Source organism: Ochotona curzoniae, unplaced genomic scaffold (assembly GCF_017591425.1).
Source record: "Ochotona curzoniae isolate NIBS_2020 unplaced genomic scaffold, NIBS_Ocur_1.0 scaffold_3208, whole genome shotgun sequence".
Lineage (NCBI taxonomy): Eukaryota > Metazoa > Chordata > Mammalia > Lagomorpha > Ochotonidae > Ochotona > Ochotona curzoniae.
In genome coordinates this window covers 10,667,356-10,685,255 of record NW_024467106.1, presented here as the reverse complement: position 1 = coordinate 10,685,255, position 17,900 = coordinate 10,667,356, and the positions used below count along the sequence as shown (strand labels likewise).

The window sequence follows — 17,900 nt, the reverse complement described above, 5'->3', positions numbered from 1 at the left end:
AAATGAATTGGCGATTTGGACAAAGGAATGATTACAGCTGCCGTTAACCTTTCTAGGATACGTGAATGTTGCATTATTTGAATACCACCCAATAAATGTTCTGTGGCATTCCCCAGTCTTTAAATATATACAATTCTTTGTAAAAAGATTTTAATATGTCTACTAAAAAATGTTTTTCCAGTGACCCCATAACAAGGAGCAGAGTATGAAGAATGAAGTGTAGGCAGTTTCTTGTTGTCAGGCACTTGGAGACAATGAACTGAATCACCACAGAGCAGTGCGTGCCGTTCAGCCAGGAGGCCCCTGTTTCCTGAGTCCATCCGTTTTGAAACCCATGCGTGGTCTTTCCAAAGTATGCATTTCCCACAAACTTTTCAAAGATCCTTTGTATGTGCAGGGTTCCCTCCCAGCATCAGGAGCCTGGCAGGCACTAACATGACACTGAGGGCTCAGAAAACAGAAGTAAAGGGCTCTGGCCAGAGTTCTGGCAATACAAGTCCAGTTAGAACTGGAACAAGTCAGTTCTGAGCCCAAGTTCATTTCCTGTGTTTTACCTCTGCACCTTCACCTGATGCCTTTTCTCTGCATGGGTTCGGTACCTATTCGCAGTGGGGAAGGAATCCACCACTCTGATGGTAAGGGCGAAAGGTTGCCTTCAGTGAGAGGAATGGCCGGGTGGCCGGATCACTCTGGCCTCTGCCACCTAACTTCCAGGAAGCCAAGAGCAGGAGCCAGACCCTGTTGCTGCTGTCTCCCAGCAGCCCACAAGCCACCACTGGGAAGAAAGGCAGTTTCTCAGAGAGAGGGAGAGAGTGATCACTGTAAACCACACACATTCATTATATCTTTAATATAACAAATGTTATTAAAAGCAGCAATTCAAAACCATAAATCTTAGAAGGTGCACAGGGCTATAAGGTCAGTTGGCAGTATTGCAGCTATTATCTGGCATGAATGAAATGCTGGGGTGGGAATCTGGGTGACCTTCATAGGCTTTGGGCTGTCTTCCCAAGTGGCAAAGGCACCTGCTTCCCTCCTTTCAATAGCCTCTGGGGAGTTTGAGTAGGGAAGGTATTGGAATAGGCCCTGCTCACCCAGGCTTGTGTAGACACCCTGAAAACAGGCCCAGAGCCAGCAGGAAGCCATAGATTGGATGTGGGTGCTGTGTGCCTGCTGAGCCTGGGGCTGGCCTCTTTCTTCTCCACAGGCTCCAGGCAGGGGGCCTCAGTGGCAGCAGCTGTGGAGCCGAGGCTGCGGAGCATTGGGCCCAACCCCAGTTTTCCCACAGGTGGGCTGTGTGCAGGAGGTGAGGTCTCTTCAAAGGCACTAGAAGAGTTGAAGTATAAAGCAGGGGGCGTCTAACCTACCTCAGGGACTCCTGCCCACTCAGCGGGGAGGAGGTAGGCCTAAGCAGGGAAAAGCCATCTTCTCTGGGCTGCAGCCTATTCCCACCCACCTTGGCTTTGAACCAGACCTTCCCCTTGGCTTTGGGGACAAGCAGAAGCCAGCCACGCCGGGAGCCAGAGCAGCAGCTGCTGACATTGGCTTCCCATCGGTTTCCCCTGTCCCCAGTCAAGGCACTTTTTCCACTCTCCAATCAGGCAGTCAGTTTCTAGTATCTCTGGAAGCAGCAAAGATGAGAGGTAACTCCCCCTCCCCTTCCAATTTTGGTTCCTCCAGATGGGGCCAAGTTTGAACATTAGTTGTAGGAATCCTGTGGAATGTTCCATGTTGACAGAAGCATCCTCTCTGAGGAGACTGGACCGTACAGGCCCTCTAGAAGTCCCATTCTATCCCCAAGAGTGATTGTCGCTGTCTCATCCGAGCAGGGGGTGTGGCAGAGGCCAGGAGTCTCCTGGGCCTTCCTGGGGTGGAGGGGGCGGGCAGGCATGTTGGCTCCTGGGCTAAAGACGGAGACGGGCGCTGGGGTTGGGGTTCACATTTCACTGCAGCACATGGTCCCTGGGAAGGGCTGTGAAAAAGCCAAGGACGGGAGCCAGGCCGACCCTGGAGGGAATGGGTAGTTGTGTGTGTGTCTGTAAACAGGGACAGATGGGGGTTAGGCTGTGTGGAGATAAGTGTAGCTGGACGCATCAGTGTGAAGTAATGGATACTTCTTAGCTGTGTTTGGTTGTATGTGGTGGGTCTGAGGGAGGAGGAACCCTCCGGGTTCCTGAGCAAAGCCGCGGTCCATTCCATGGCACCAAAGTCATGGGGTAGGGGCGTGGGGGGTTATGCCAGGGCAAAGGCGACTTCCATGAACTCCAAAACTGGCTCTTGGAGCCTTCATGAGGGGCTGTGGTGCTGGCGCTGTTGACTCCTCGGCTCTGGGCGTCTGCCACAACAAGCCATCCTACAGTCCTTGTGGGCTCCATGACCGGAGGATGGAGCAGGCAGGAAGGAATCCAGTGGAGGGACAGATGTGCACACCAACATACTCACAGGGGTGAGAGAGGAAGAGGGACTCAGAGTTGGAGATGAAGACGGAGGCCTTGGGAGGAAAGTCAGAGAGCCGGCAGGACACCAGAGGAGCATAGAGTGAGCTGAAGGGGTGTGGCAGTGTGCAGAGACACTGACAGGCTGTGGGGCCTTCGAGACAAGGCAGGGGAGCAGATGCCTGAGGAGGCCCACGGGCAGGACTGGCACGGCCTTGGCCTTCCTTGGCAGGAAGGGCACCTTAACCTCAGCCAGGCACTTGGAGCTCTGCCCTGCTTCCCTCCCCCACCGCAGCCCACAGAAAACTGGGAAACCTATGGCTTCTGCTATCCCTCCTTTGGTCTGCCAGGGTCTGCAGGGTCTGCAGGGCTCCTGACACCCCCCCCCGCCCCGAGGGCCAGTCAGTAGGGCGTGGTCCCTTCCCATTCCACCAGGTACTGCACCTTGCCCTCGGGGGTGACCCTCCGAGCCAGCACCTGGTACTTCTCCCCACAGGCCAAGCGGCCTGCCGCACCGAAGTAGTTGGTGATGGAGGACTTGAGGTGCGACAAAGACGAGTCGTCCTCACTGATGCTCTCAAACGTGTGGCTGTCGATGCCTTCATCCGGCCGCTCGGGGCCTGAAGCCCCCTCTGCACTGCTGTCCGAGGGGCAGCGTCCAGCCAGCTCAGCCGCCCGCCGCTTTGCCCGCAGCGGTAGGTAGGCTTTGGCTGCCAGCTTCCTCTTGCGGCTGCCCACTGTCCTTCTGTGTTGGAGGGGAAGAGGAAGATGAGGGCAACAGGAAGGGACCTTTAGAATGAGCACCTCTTCCCTGAGCCAGGCCCTGCGAGGACAGCTGAGAGGCCAGAGGAGAGCTAAGCTGCTGGGGCGTGGCAGGGCCTCCTGAAGACCCAGCGTGCTCCCCACCAGAACTCAGTTGACACCAGATGAGTCAACTGGGGGTGGGATGAGGGTCTAAAGATGTGATGACCTTGTACTCCAGAGCCATGTGCATGAATGCACAAGACACAGGAGAGCAGTGGACACAGACAAAATCAAATCCAGAGATGACAGTGGAGACAGGGATAGAGAGCTGTCTGGAGACAGAACCCTCGAGGCACACCTCTGTGGCCACTGTACTCTGGATTCCATTTAGGCAAGGGCCCTCTGTGCTCTCAAGAACAGCTAGCGGAGCCCCGGGTTGAGAAGGGGTCCCTGTATTGGCAACACCGCCCTCCCTGGCACTTTCCCTAACAGCCTGGGCTCTCTGGGAGTCTGCCCAGATCTCTGTCCCCTCCCCCCAGAAGATATGGACATGCAAAATCAGCACGAACAGGCCAAGGACCTGAGGTCAGACATCCCACAGCAGAGGCTGTCCCAGCATTCTGTAGCAGGTGGAGGGCTTTGCCCTGGGACAGAAGCCACAAAACATAGACTTCCCCCAGCTTGCAGCTGCGATGTGCAGAATGAGCTATACTTCGGAATTGGAAGGTAGAGGGGCTGGGTGGGGCTGGGGAGGTGGGGAAGATGATGGCCTTTGTAGCCACCACTCCTGGAAGCTCACCTGGAGTCATAGGAGAGGCTGGTGGAAGCAGAGCCAGAGGTGCTGGCAGCATCGGTAGAGTCCACGTCAGAGAAGAAGGTCTGACCTGAGCTGGCACTGAGAGAGGAGAGAGTGAAGCTTCCAGCCTGGCTATTGGCATCCCTTGGGACCTCTTAGCTAGATCCTTGATTTGACAACAACCATTCATCCCAGCAGAGGCTGAGCTTCCCAATACCACCACCTGCTTGTCTGTTTCCTATAATAGCCCTCCAGTCTTCAAGGAGTCAAAGGCTTCCCTGGTGCCACTTGCTAACACACACTCTGGTTACAACGAGTATGGCCTGAAGCACTACATCACTTCAAAAGCACTTTCACTGCAGGATCTTGCTTTCAAAACACTAATGAAATTCAAGAGGTTAGGGAATTTAACTGAAGCCAGTCATGGGGTAAGCTCAGCTCTCAGCCTTGCTTTCTCTACCAGGCCTTAGCTGACTGAGTGACCCCTAGTGATTCTGGAAACAAAATGATGGAGGATGTCACCCCCTCCCTTGTGGGGAGCAGGCCAGAAGGGCTGTGTGCAACGCAGCCAGGGAGGACTCCTTCCTGGAAGAAGCCGAGTGTGAGGTCAGATGCAGAGGAGTGGTGATGCAGAGGGCAGAAGCAGAGCTGAGGGGGCACATGGGGCAGCCATGGCAACTTGTGGACAAAGTGTCGGGGAGGAGGCCATGCTGTGGAAGGCTACCCAGACTGCTTCTTGGGGTTTCATGGGACAAGGGGCTGGAGACTGCTATGTAGAGACCCTCCAGGCAGGCCCTCGCAATGTGGATACTTTGAACCCGGGACTTCCATTCCCTCTGAGGACTCAGCATTGTCCCTGCCTGCACCACAGGAACTGGAGGGAGCCTGTTTGTTTGTCCCCCTGCCACCATTTCCCTCACTGCTACCTTTTTAAACTCTGAATTTCATCCAGCGTGAAGTCAAAGATGCTGGCCAGATGATGGTTGGTGCTCCAGGCCGAGGTGAAGTCGCTCTGTGGACACAGGGGCGAGAGGTGGGAGGTCTGTCAGCAGGTGTCACATCCACCCTCCCACAAGTACGCTGCCTCAGCTGAGGACCACCCGGACTGTCTGCTGTGCAGTCAGCTCTGCCAGGGCCTGGGCCCCACCTGGGGTAAGGCCTGCCACTTCCTCTTTATTCCAAGTCCTGATCAGGGAGCCAGGTCACACTGGTCATAGCCTGCAACTTCCTAATTTGGGTGGCTTTTATGTACTCTCCTCCTCTGGGCCTCATTTAACTCAAATGCAAACTGGGGACCACAGTCCCTGCCTTGCTTTATTCTGTTGTAAACTATCAAGTGCTGGGTTCCTGGGGAATGCCCCCCACCCCACTGTGAGAAAGTGCTCCCCTGCTTCGCACCTTGGTGCTAGGTTGGGCTCCACCACTGCCTTGATATGCAACCTCAAGAAGGTCACTGCCCACCCTGCCCTCCTCCTCCTGCCCACCTTGTGTTCTTGGGAGCGGGGGAGAGGGGAATAGGGTGCCTGGTTCTGCTCGTTGAGCTTTACCAGGCCCCGGTGCCCTGGTGGGCTGAGAAGTACCACTTAGCTTTTGGCACCATAGGAGTCCCTAACGCGCTAACCCTGCATGTCAAAATGGAGAGGAAGAAAACAGACACTAACACTGGGAATAGCATCTTCCAGCAAAAACTTCGATCTTTTTCTTCTATAAACTCGCCTTTTCTGTTGCTGGAATTCGTGAGGCAATAAACTGTGAAGACAGAAAACAGAGAGGGCAGTTCAGTCACAGCTGAAGGGCCAGGGGTGACCCAAAGACAGGGCAGTCAGGAGCAGCATGGGGGCTGGAATCAGTCCTGGGGGAGTGGGCACTTTGCAAGGGGTTCTGGGGAGAAGGGTGAATCCTGGGGCTCCAAGTGTGGAGACTGGCCAGTAGGCAGCAGGAGAAAGGTATCTTGTGTCCAAAGACCCTGGGCCCTGGCACCCAGGAGGAGGGCTCAGCTGGCCACAAGAGGGAGGGTGCAGGTCCCTTTACCCCCTTAATCCAGCAAGCCTGGACCCGGTGGGGACACTAAAGGACTCTGGGGAAGTAGCCAGGGAATGCGCCTCAGATCAACAGGCTGGGTGTAGTCCTCCTGGATTACTTGGGTGTCATTGTACCCCCACTGGGCAGCCCCTGGGACCCCAGTGCTGACCCAGGCTTGCTTTTTCCTCTCTTCCGCAGCTCAGATGCAGCTCGGCCAGTCTCAGCAGGTACCATCCCCTTGTCGGGCAGCAGCTTCCCCGGGGGGTTGGGTGGGACTCGGATGCGCAAGCGGAAGATGCATTTCTTCTTCTTGATCTCCTTGCCACAGAGGAAGCTGGTGAGGAGAAAGTTCTGGAGCCTGTCAGTGTATCCTCCTGGGGAGGGGTGGCCAGAGCCCAAAAGCAGAGAGGCCTCCTGAGCTGCTACCGCCGCCTCCTCCAGGTCCATGGAAGAGGGGGTCCGGGAGGGGCAGAGAAGGTGCTTTGTCGTTCTTTGTTCCTGTGCATCCTATGTGGTCCCTGCAGCTCTGATCTCCTTTCTCCTCAGCCTCAACCAGCACCTCGCCCCCCAGGCCACTTCCTATAGGAAGGCCTCTGGCAGCTCACAGTGCTCCGCCAGTACACACGGCTGGATCCCACCTCATCTATTCTCTGGCCTCCTTCAGCAGGAGACTAAAAGCACCTCCAGGCATGGAGGGGACTGTGCACTGGGATGAGAGGGCAGGAAGGGCAGGGCTGTGTCTGGGATTCACACAAGCAAAAAGTGAAGGTGTGGGGGTGGGAGCAAAACATTGAGTGGGAAGCCAGAGGCTGGAAAGGGCTGGTGCCTTGAGTCAATAGGCAAGACTATAGGCTGACCACAATGCCCTTCAGTGCCAGCCCCGGAAGCCCGGGTAGTGAGGAAACTGAGACATCTGAAGGCGGAGGGCTGAGCAGCTGAGGGATGGACTCCATCCCTCCATGCCTGGCCCAGCACCCCAATTGATTAGAGCAGCAGGGGCCCTAGGAGAGCAGGGCTGCAGGTGCAGCATGTCCATGGCACTCAGCCTAGGGGCAGCAGGAGCTGGAGCGTATCCTACATCTTGAAGAACAGGGGAGAGCAGGGGAGGAAGACCAGGCAGGGAACCCATTTGGGGCCTAGTCTGTGAGGCAGGAAGAACTGAAGGCTGAAGCCCCACCTGCTGGGGGCTCCCAGCCTCCTTCCCCCTTGCTGCACTCACCGGCTTTTGTAACTGTTGAGAGCGTTGAGGAGGTGTGGTCCTCGATCTGTCACGGGGGTGCTGGTGAGCTGCAGGGAGCAGGCCAGCAGGGCGGTTGCACCCAGGCCCTCCCTTGACCCCTCCCTCTCCTGGTGTGCCCCAGTCCTCCTGGGGAGGACCACTGACTCACTCCATGACCTCAGAGAAGTTTTTTCACCTCTCTCATGAGCTCACTTCCCTGTTTAGAAATGGAGAGAAAAACTCCTGGCCAAATGCACCAAGAGCCAGAAAACTCTCCATGCCCTTGACCCCTGATGCTGCTGTGTGTATACTGGCGTGGCTGTGACATGGAACAAAGTGGCACCTGTGGCCTCATTGCTAATGCTGGGCAAATGGGAAAGAAACTTGGAGCCTCACAGGAAGGAGCACTAACCTACAGCAGAAACCAACACAGCACTGGGAAAGTTTATAGACTCTTGAATAAAGTGGTTCTGGTAGAATGTAACTTCGGAAAGGGGTCATTTCCAATTATGGAGTAATCCGCATACAAAGAAAGAAAGAAATGTACACAACAGCAAAAGGCGGAAGGAAACATACCTGTGCATTTCTCATTATTTCTGCTATTATTCTGATGTAGAACACAGATTTTTTAAAAGTATACTGTCTCATGTTTTTTGGTGTATTAAGTATTTTCTTCCAGGAACATAAATGGTCTTTTTTTTTTTATCAATATGGAAAGTTAAAACATCATTGTTAAAAATGCCAATCCTGTCTACGTTTTAAGGGTATATCATATAATTGCCTTGTAAGTGATCAGGCATCATAAAGGGAGATACCATTTGAAACCCTTGGATACCATAAAGATTGTTGTAAAAGCCTGTCTCATTAAAGAAGCAACAATATAGACAAATGTGACACTCCGCATGTACTGGAGAGGGTTGTTAGGGTGTCACTGGGGACTAGGATGGCCAGCCCCAGTGTGGGAGTGGTCAGGGAGGCCCTGCCTGAGGCCCCACAGCCACACTGCCACTGGCGAGTCGCCCAAGGCTCTGTTAACTTGGCTGCCTTGGTGACTATTCCAAACAGGATCAGCAGGGGGCAGGCCCACTCCGCTGCCCACCTGGCCAGGAACCCTGGAGTGGGCCAAAGACCTCAGCAGCAGACAGCCTGTTCGAGATTTGACCCATTGGCCCAGCTCCCTGAAGAGTTGGCGAGGCCCCACTCTACCCGCTGTGAACATTCGGGGTCAGGCTCCAAGACCTGGACTTGGAGAAGCTCCAGCTTGCGGTGAAGTACTCCTGAGATGCAGCTCCTCCTGAGCCCACCCCCTGTGACACGGGGCAAGCCTCTCTGCTCCTCAGGCACTCCGCAGCCCTGCATACCTTGCCAAGCTGCAGGAGCTCCCAGTGGTGGTTGACAAAAGCCAGAATCTCCTCAAAGTCAAAGTACTTCTTCTTGCTCTGCACTCCCAGGTTGTAGAGGGCCAGGTGAACCACATCCACCCTGGGCAGGGGGGTGCACAGGAGGAGGCACGTGAGGTGGCAGCCTGTGCAGCCAGGGCCATTGCCTCCTGGGGGCAAGCAGAGATGGGACAAGGTGGGGCAGGGGACAGGTAGCTGCAGCGAGTGGATGTGAGTGGATTGTGGCCAGGCTGCCCCTCCTCACCATCGCAAGGGGAGCCGCTCGATGTATTCTGGGCCCTGGTTACATACGGAGCAGAAGAACAAGTAGAACCTACAGGGGAGGAACAGTGCAGAGAGGGGGCCTGTGGCCGGATGGACTGACAGCCCACCCTAGGCTGGCCCCAGGGCCCTTCCCCGTTTTCCCATTGTTCATAGCCTCACTTGGGGCTGGTAATTTCTTGAGTGGTAAGGCTAGGGCAGGACAGGGACCTCCCTTCCCAGGCATCATTGTTCTGGGCTACACTGGGCTATACACTGGGCCCTTCTCTCCAAATGACACACAACATCAGGTTTGCCTGGCCAAATCCCTTCTCTTAACTCCAGTGCAGAGTAGCTGAACCAAGCTTCTCTAGCAGCTTCTACAACAACCCTGAGTAGGGGTGTTGAGAAAGGACTGTGTCACTCCTCCCTCCCCAGACACTAAAAGAGACTGGGCCTTTGGGAAGGCATGACTTTGTGATTTCACAAAGCAATAGCAACTAGAGAAGTGGCCCAGAACACCTGAGGCCTCCTCTCCCCGAGCCACCCCCCAGGAAACAGGTCTATACTCCCGCTGCTGCTGCGTGGGGGCCACTGGGGCATCACTGTCGCTCATCTCCGCTCCCACCCTGTCGCTGCGCCTCGCTCCCGAGGCCTTGCTGGACGCAATCAGTACCTACCGGTCTCCAAACATCATGGGTTCATTAAGGCATTGGGTGCAGGCCTCATGGAACCACTGCCGGCACCGGTGACACTGCAGCATCCGCAGGTACCATCTGGGGAGACAGGAGCAGGGGTGAGCCGGGGCCAGGAGCACAGACAGGTCTCAGCAACCTTTTCTCATCATTAGGTCGTCCTCCCTCAGCAGCAAGGATGGAGAATTCCACCATGTGTGAATACAGGGGCTGTGCCAGAGAGCCAGGCACAAACCTACCTCAACGAGCTTACCCCATTATGAGGATGAGGCAGAGGCTTGTTCAAGGTCATTCAGAGGCCAAGCAGTGAATGGCCAGTCAAATTCTGGCCTCCTTAACTTCTAAGCCCAAGCTCTTCTTCCTGCCCAGCCTACCCTGGAACCTCCACATCTGGCCTGTGTTGTACACACTGCCTCCCAGACATCAACAGCAGGCAAAGGCTTCATGGGAGAATGAACATGGTTCCTGTAAGCCACGAGGGGGCAGGCTACATCTGAGTTTTCTATCCAATCAGGACCATTCAACAAATACTGAATACAAATCAAGTGCAAAACAGCATTCCCTGAATATCAATCAGTGCATTGTTCACACTGTGGTTAAGTATGGTTCAGGTTGAAATGTCGATGCCTTGGTCCTAGTCAAGGTTTGGGATGCCTCTCAGCTGTGCCCTCTAAGCTTGGGAGAAGTGTGCCAAGTAAAGGTTCTTGTAAGCATTTCTCCCTCTGTTGTCTCCCCAGGAAGTTGAGGAGGCTGAGGTCCTTAAGCCCACTTAAGAGATGAAGCTAGGATGATTTGGCCAAGTTTATCCAGTTGGGCCATGGGTCTTTATAAAGTCCTCGACAGCAGAGCTTGGGTTTGCGATTTAGGACCTTAGAGACTTCTGAAGGGGGCCCAGTTCCCACATCTGTGGTTCCCACCCCAGGCTGTCACTCTGACTACGCCCCCAGGCTGTCACTCCGGGCCCCGCCCCCAGGCTGTCACTCTGCCCCCGCCCCCAGGCTGTCACTCCTGGCTCCGCCCCCAGGCTATCACTCCGACCCCGCCCCCAGGCTGTCACTCCGGGCTCCGCCCCCAGGCTGTCATTCCGACCCCGCCCCCAGGCTGTCACTCCGGGTTCCACCCCCAGGCTGTCACTGTGGACCCCGCCCCTAGGCTGACAATCCGACCCCCAGGCTGTCACTCCGACCCCGCCCCTAGGCTGACACTCCGACCCCGCCCCCAGGCTGTCACTCTGGGCCCCACTCGAGGCTGTCACTCCGGGCCTACCCCCAGGCTGTCACTCCGGGCCTACCCCCAGGCTGTCACTCTGGGCCTACCCCCGTCCCGGCCCTCCACCGCCTCCCCGCCTCTCTCCCTGGTGCCTTACTCTCCCGGCCCGCCGCAGTAGCAGTAGCACTGCTGCTGGTTGGTGCGGTGGGGCGAATCCCACTCGAGCTCCTCGGGCTGGTAGGACAGTACCATCTTCACGGCCTGCAGCGTCCTGGCGATGGCGCCCTTTTTCAGTGCGCCGCCTTTCTGGGGGCGAGACGAGGGCGGGAATCACCTCAGGGTCCGAGAACCTCGGCCTCCGAGAGGAAGGCGTTTCTGGGGCTCAGCCACGCTACGAGCATTTTTCTCTCTCCCACACCCCAAACCCATCCTTTTCTATTCGGTGAGGCGCTGCTGGAAATACTGTTCATTAGTAATATAAGTCCAAGACTGTAGCTTGGAGAGGACCTCCGGCTGACATCCACCCCGTGTCCGTGTTACAGCAGGGGAAACGGAGGCACGGGGTGGCTCGAGGACCTGGCAGGGGGCAGAGGCATACTCTGTGCCCAAGCCCCAGTTGTGGCTCTTCTGCCCGGAACTGGGGCTGGGAAGGGCGAGGGCTCACCCGGACGGCCAGTGCGAAGATGCAGCGTCGGCAGAACCAAGGGGTGAGCAGGGGCCGGTCTGCATTGCCTGCTATGGGGATGTGGCACTGCTGGTGGTAACCTAGGGTGGAGGAGGGGCTGGTGAGTGCCCGCTAGGGAGGGGCAGCTCCAGGCTAGTCCTTCCCAAGGCAGCAGAGCTGGGAGGGCCGTGCGACAGTTGTTGGGGAGCTGGCTGACCATGCCCACCAAGGAGGCAAAGCTGGCACCCACTTCATTGCTTTCCTCCATGTCTCCCCCTCCCCCACTGAAGCCATGACCCGGCCCCCCCTCCTTTGACTCTGGATTCCCATAGAAGCCGGGAGCAGTCTGAAGCCCCCATGGACTGGAGCGATGCCTAGCAGGCCACTCACCCAGGCCACACTTCCCACAGATGAGGATCTCATTGAGTGGCCCTGAAGTCTTCCCCAGGCAGATGTTGCATGTGGGTTCCTCCCCAGGGACGCCGGCTGGAAAACAGAGCCTCTGGGGTTACTGCGCTCTCCCGTGTGCAGTGTCCCCAACCTCCCTGAGGTGTCTGTGAATGCCATCCTGACAACAGAAATCCAGGCTCCCAGAGGTGAAGAGGGAGAGGTACGACTCAAACCCACGGCTGTTTGCCATCAAATCCTTTGTGCTGTCAATTGCACTCATGTTTTCTCTCCTAACTTGGCACAGATTGTGTTGTTCCTCTATTAAACAGTGCTAAAAAATTATTGTGGAGGTGTTTGGCATCGTGGTTGACACCTGTGCCCCATCGTGGTTGACCTGGGTTTGGGGTCTTAGCTCCAGCTCCCATTTCCAGCTTCCGGCCAAATGTAGATTGCTAACGTAAGCAGGTCTTCCCACTGCCTGGCCCTGGCCTTCGCAGGCATTTAGGGGGTACACATGGGCACGCTCTCTCTTATAGGCTACTATAATCAAAGCCCATGTTCTCATCAACAATTATAAATTCATGGCCAGTCTTGTTCCAATTTGATCCTTCTCCTCTTCCCCTTCCTGTAATTATTTGGAACCAAGTTCCAGATACCCAGTCATTTTCCTATAAATATTCCAGCATGTATCTCTCTGAAGGACTTTTTTTTTTAAAGCTCCATTCCTTTATTGTACCTAAAATTGACATATTTTTAATATTATCAACAAATTCAGTGTTCACATTTTCACCTACCTCTTAGAATGTCCTAACAATTTTAGCTCTGTTCTTTTGAATTAAGATCCAAATAAAACCCACATATGGTGACTGGCTGATTCGCTTTTATAACTGTTTTAAGTCTACTGGTTTCCTCTCTTTTCGGAAGAATGAATATGTCTGTGTGAAACGTTTGTATGTATATATCAAATATATTTGAGTTCATGATTTGTTCGTTCCCAGCAGCCTGAAGATCTTTAATGGGCAGAAATGATGTTTCCTCATTGTCTCTAGCCACTGTAGCACACAGCAGGTGCCCGAGATGTGTGTGTTCCATAAATGGCCAGGCAGGAACCTTTGCCTCTTATTCCTGAATAATACCTCAAGAAGTTAATGGCACTGGGTGAGTCTTGGCTGGCTTCATGCAGTGATAGAACAATACCTTGGCCAGTGTCCAGCTACATGCTCTCATCCTGGGAGATGCCAGGGTACCACTGAGCTGCTTGGGGGAGCAGGCATGCGGCTGTGGAACAGCTGGTCTCCCCACACCCTCATGGAGTCTGGCACACAGTGGGCTCTCAACATAAGGTCTGCTGCAGGGAGCCAACGACTTCTCCAGCTGGAAAGCAGGATTGGGACCCTTCATATCTTAAGCGTGGGCAAAGGGGGCTTGGAGAAGGACCAGTCTGCCTGGCCGCTGTCTCTTGGAGGAAAGGACTGCTAGAAGGCTGTCCTATCTGGCTGGGTTATGCAGCTTCTCCTTGGCAGGCTTTCTGGAATCATCTCTTCTGGTAACACATTCTTGAGAAACTGCTTCCCAGTAACTCAATAGCACTGGGCTAAGCACTTTTTTGGGATTATTTCATGTAATCATCCCCAGATGAAGAAAAAGACTCAGAGAGGTTATGTCACTTGCAGCCTCAAAGAGGCAGTTCTGGAACTTGGTCCATGGGCTCTCTGACCCTGAAACCCATCAGAGGGGACAGACAAGGCCTCATGCCAGCTCTGGTAGCAGCTGCTGGGAGCTCCACACCAGGTACCCAGGAGTGCTGGATGGCTGCTGGTGTCTGCCGTGTGCATGGGGAAGGAGAAGGTGGCACAGATGCCCCCAAAGTGTCTTCTCTGGAAAAGGTTGTTGACTCTGCAGGCAGGGATGGTGCCTGACCCAGTTTCCCTCTGCATCCTGAACTAGTCCAACTCTACTGGGCACAGCCATCTTTCCCTGGGCCAGCTCTACTTTTTTTGGTCTCTCACTCATGCCCAGCTCCCTGCCACACAGAGCTGTCCCCACTACTTTTCTCCCAAAGTGATCATTTGGGTTCCTCGAGGAATGAGAGTTCTGTTTCACAACTCCCTGCTGGTTCCCAGCCTGACTCAGAGCAAGAGACAAAGTACAGCCAGTAAGTCGACCCAGGCCCAAGACCCAGGCCCAGCGGCCCCACCTCCCTTGTGAAGTACACACACTCCAGCAGATGGCAGGTGTCTCCACCACTGGTCATGTGACCACCATCTCAGGCTTGATGGGGGTCCATGCACCAGAGCAGATGCCACCAATCAGAAGGGGAAGGAGAGGAAAGGAAAACACGAAGCCAACAGAGGGCAAGGCCGTGGGAGGGGTGGGAGCCCTGAGAAGTTAGTTAAGCACACTTACCATGCTGTATGTCCTTCCACAGGACCCAGTATTTGGAATTATCTTCAAAAGTCACCAGGCAGCTTTGCTTAGAACTGCTGACCTGGGGTACAGAGAGAGAGAGCAGTGTGAGCAAGAGGCAAGGCACAGCCAGACTGGAACAAAGTTTTTTCTTCTCTTTGGTGCTCCAGAAAGCAGAGCGAAGCTATATGGGGAGTGTGTGTATGTGTGTGTGTGTGTGTGTGTGTGTGTGTGTGTGTGTGTGTGTATGTGTGTGGCCGGTAGCTGGGGAACAACACTGGAGGGAGGTGCCTGGCTTCTGCATTCAAGGACTGTCGCAGTGGGATGGGGGAAGGGAGGGCGACACTTGTGAGAGTGCTGGGGACACGGGGACCAGGGCAGATGGCCATTCGTGCTCCTCTCCAGCCTGGCCTTGATGTCATCTGTGAGCACGTGGGGCACTTTTTAAAAGATTTGGTTGGCTGATATTGACATCAAGGCTGCTGCCTGCAAGACCAGCCTCTGGCGGGCCCCTCCTCCTTCCAGTTTTCAGGCACCAAGCCCCCTCTCCCCGCTCCAGGGAATTTCCCAGCAGTCCCCTTTCCCTCCAGTGCTGTTCTGGGGACCAGGCCAGAGGAGGGGCAGAGGGTCGCAGTGGCTGGGCCCTCGGAGGAAATGTTTACCCTCTTGATCTTCCCGAGGTAATACAGGCCGTCTGTCCAGCGGCACAGCACATACTGGCCCTCGGTCAGTTTGGACATCAGGTCTTTGACGTTGTTTGGGGCCTTTGCCAGGGCCCCCTTTTTGGGGAGGTGGCTGCTGGCACCATAGGAATCCCGAGTCCCTGGGTCCAGAGCTCGAGTCTCCATCAGCTTCTGCCGACACTGGGAGAGAAACGGAAGAGATTTTTGGTTTTTGCTTCCCCATGGCAGGAAGCACCCCCTAAGGAAAGGAAGGGAACTGCTGATTCTGGAATATTCTGCATAATATCTCATCATATCCTCAGGACAGCTCTACAAGGGAGATAATATTCCCATTTTACAGAGGGGAAAACTGAAGTGTAGCAAGGAGAAGCAGTGGCTGACAGGCCAGAGGCAGAGCTATGGTTCATAGTTGGGGGGGGGGTGGTGTAGATTCTGAGTCCTGTTGCTTTCTCCTCACCCAGATCACCATGAAAACAGGTCCCTCCACCCACACGCAGCCAAGACCCTGCTTGGGGGCCTGAGCCCACTCCCTGTTCCAGCAGGCTGAAGTTTTAGTTCTTAGACAAACGCACACCCTGGCCTCCGGGAGGAGGGCCATCTCCTGGGCAGCAGTGGAAAGTTCTCATGGCCTCCCACCCCTAGCCTGAGATCCCTCGCCAGAAAAAACTCACCTTCAAAGAGAAACCCCTGGATACCAGGTTGGCCATCTGAGATTTGAGTAATCTCCTTTTTCACACTCAAACAGAATGAGGGAATGGGGATTCTGGGACATTAAATCCGGCTGCTGCCTTCACCCAGATGTGGATTTTCTCCGAGTGGTTAGGTCATTTCCCTGCCAGCCTGTCTGCGCCTGTCTCTCTCATTGCCCTCAGAGGTGCTGCCGGCCTCTGTCGCTCAGAGCATCTCTGAGCATCCCCTAGGTCCTCCCATCTGTAACCCCACCCACCTCGGACTTCCCCAACCAATGAGCTCCCAGAGCCCACCGAGTTCAAGCCCAGGGACTTCTGGCATCCCTGCCTTGGCCCTAGCGGGGGCGGGGGCGGGGTGAGAGAGTTGGTGGGCATCTTTGGGCTTAGGCCATTCATTCATTCATTCATTCACTTCAATGAATGAATGAATCTGTGGATTCATTCACTCCTTCAATACCTGTTGCTTGAGCCTGGCGCTCCCCTTGCACTGGCCAGGAATGACCCTGCCGGCACCCAGGACCACCAGATCCCTTCTCTGGGCACACCTGGCTCCATGCCCCCTGCATGCCCTCCCAGCTACAGCCAGAGGACCACCGCGCTGGCTGTCCTCCCGCTGTGCTGCGAGGTCCCCTTTCTGTGCCGCGGTGCCAGGCACCAGGCATTCTCTGTGGCACTCCTGTGAGCCCGTGTGGACCGCTGTCCAGAGCCGCGCCGATGAGGGTGTGAAAGTTAAGTGCCAGGGGGGCTCCGCGCACCGCAGCAAGGCCACGGCCCCAGCCCCCACCCTCTCCGTCTGTCTGTTCTGTAGGGCTCGGTGCCAGGCTCCGGGCTAGAAACGACGTGGTCTGGACCCCTGTTCTCTCCCTGCCACCTGGCTCTCCTCCGCCGGCCTGGCCTGGGGCGCGGGGCCCTGGCCGCGGCAGGTTCACAAACTGACACTTCCTCCCCCGCGGCGCCCTGGGAGCCGGCCCGGTCGCCGCGCCGCCCTCCTGGCCAGGCTGGGGCCCCCGGGTGACGGCCCCCACCCCGCCCGCGTCCTCCTGGAGCGGCCCCCGCGGGCTGTGATTGGCTGATTCAAACCCATCGGCAAAGCAGAGCCTGTTTGCGGGTTCCCTTCGGCGTCCAGTTCAAATCCGCGGCGCCCAGAGCGCGGGGCCGGGCGGGGGCAGGAAACGAGGATGATTCATGCGCCGGGGCCTCTCCCGGGGCGGCCGTTGGCTTTTTAAAAGGGTGTTGGGGCGGGGGCCCCCAGCTCTCAGGGGGACCCCCTGCGGTGCACGCGCTCCCCTCGGAGGCAGCACCCGCCCCGGTCCGCTGCAGCGGTACTTTGGACGTGAGCGAAACCCCAAATGTCTCCCTCTCTCCTCCCCCTCCAGCCCTCACCGGCAAGGGACGAGGCTGGGTGCCAGCAACGGCGATCTGTAACCCACGCCCCCCATCCCCATTGCTCGGGCCCGGGGGAGCCTCGTCCGCAGTCACCCCTGGGTCCCGCTCGAGGCTCCGCTGGGCTCCGTGCCCTCTCCAGCGCGCGCGAGTCGGCGAAGCGTGGGAGGCGTGCAGGCGGGGAAGGTGCGGCGGGGTGTCCCCTCCCGGGAGGCCGCGGCGGCGCCACTTACCGCGGAGCTGCGTGTCCGCCGGTCCCACTTGGAGTCTGGCCACCAGGCGCATCGGCGGCGGAGGCGGCTGCGCGCGGCCCGCGGCTGCCTGGCCGAGTGTCCGCCCGTGGGGCCGGGGTCGGGGTCTCGGCGGGGGCGGGGCGGGGCGGGGGCGCCGCAGGGAGGAGGGGGAGGCGGCGGAGGGAGGGGCCGGGGCGCTCAGGAAGGGGCCCCCCGGGCGCGGGGCGCCATCTTTTTCGCGTTTTCCCGCGAATTATTGACGTCCCGCTTATGTAATTAGCAGGGGCCGCGCCAGCCTCGCCATTGGAGCCCGCGGTCGCCGGGCCCCGCAGCGCCTCCCGCCCGCGCCCGCGCCCGCCCCCGGGTCCCCGCCCGCCAGCCTCGGGCGCACTGGGACGCGGAGCCCGCGCCCGAGCCCGGCACACACGGAAGCGGCAGCGCGCTCCGGACCCGGGCGTTCGGCTGCGCCAGTATACATACAGAAGGTCCGAGTCGCAGATCTAGTGCGACCGGGACGGGAACCCACACAGCACCTTGCACTTCCCGCATAGAGTAGGTCCAGGGGCCCAAACACGCGCGTCCCAGCACATCGGGTACACCACGCGCACCGTGGGGTGGAAGCAAGTGCGCTCTGCGTGGGGAGGGGTCTCAGATACACACCCCATAGGTACAGGGCCCATGGCATGAACCCA

The 17,900-nt window shown here is 56.8% G+C and overlaps 1 protein-coding gene across 3 annotated transcripts; it reads right to left on the bottom strand.

Moving 5' to 3' along the window:
- Positions 1–831: 831 nt before the first annotated feature.
- PHF19 (PHD finger protein 19) lies at positions 832–17,306 on the bottom strand. 3 transcript variants are annotated; one of them, XM_040962952.1, is made up of 15 exons: positions 17,209–17,306; positions 14,883–15,083; positions 14,221–14,302; positions 11,815–11,910; positions 11,425–11,525; positions 10,918–11,066; positions 9,537–9,632; positions 8,861–8,929; positions 8,578–8,698; positions 7,217–7,284; positions 6,167–6,331; positions 5,637–5,724; positions 4,902–4,987; positions 3,979–4,074; positions 832–3,180 (listed from the first exon to the last, which is right to left on the bottom strand). In XM_040962952.1, exons 2-15 carry the CDS (start codon positions 15,066–15,068, stop codon positions 2,838–2,840), a joined length of 1,746 nt encoding a protein of 581 aa, XP_040818886.1. In that variant the 5' UTR covers positions 15,069–15,083; positions 17,209–17,306; the 3' UTR covers positions 832–2,837. The 3 variants fall into 3 exon arrangements, with proteins under 3 accessions (XP_040818886.1, XP_040818887.1, XP_040818885.1); XM_040962953.1 differs by lacking the exon at positions 17,209–17,306 and adding an exon at positions 16,050–16,403; XM_040962951.1 differs by lacking the exon at positions 17,209–17,306 and having other exon boundaries at positions 14,883–15,921.
- Positions 17,307–17,900: the final 594 nt, after the last annotated feature.

Coding starts and splice junctions, on each gene's coding strand:
- PHF19 (XM_040962951.1), bottom strand. CDS start 15,197: ATGATGAGATATTATGCAGAATATTCCAGAATCAGCAGTTCCCTTCCT. Junction 11,067..11,424: donor TCTTCGCACTGGCCGTCCGG/GTGAGCCCTCGC, acceptor TCTCGCCCCCAG/AAAGGCGGCGCACTGAAAAA. Junction 9,633..10,917: donor TACTGCGGCGGGCCGGGAGA/GTAAGGCACCAG, acceptor CTGTCTCCCCAG/ATGGTACCTGCGGATGCTGC.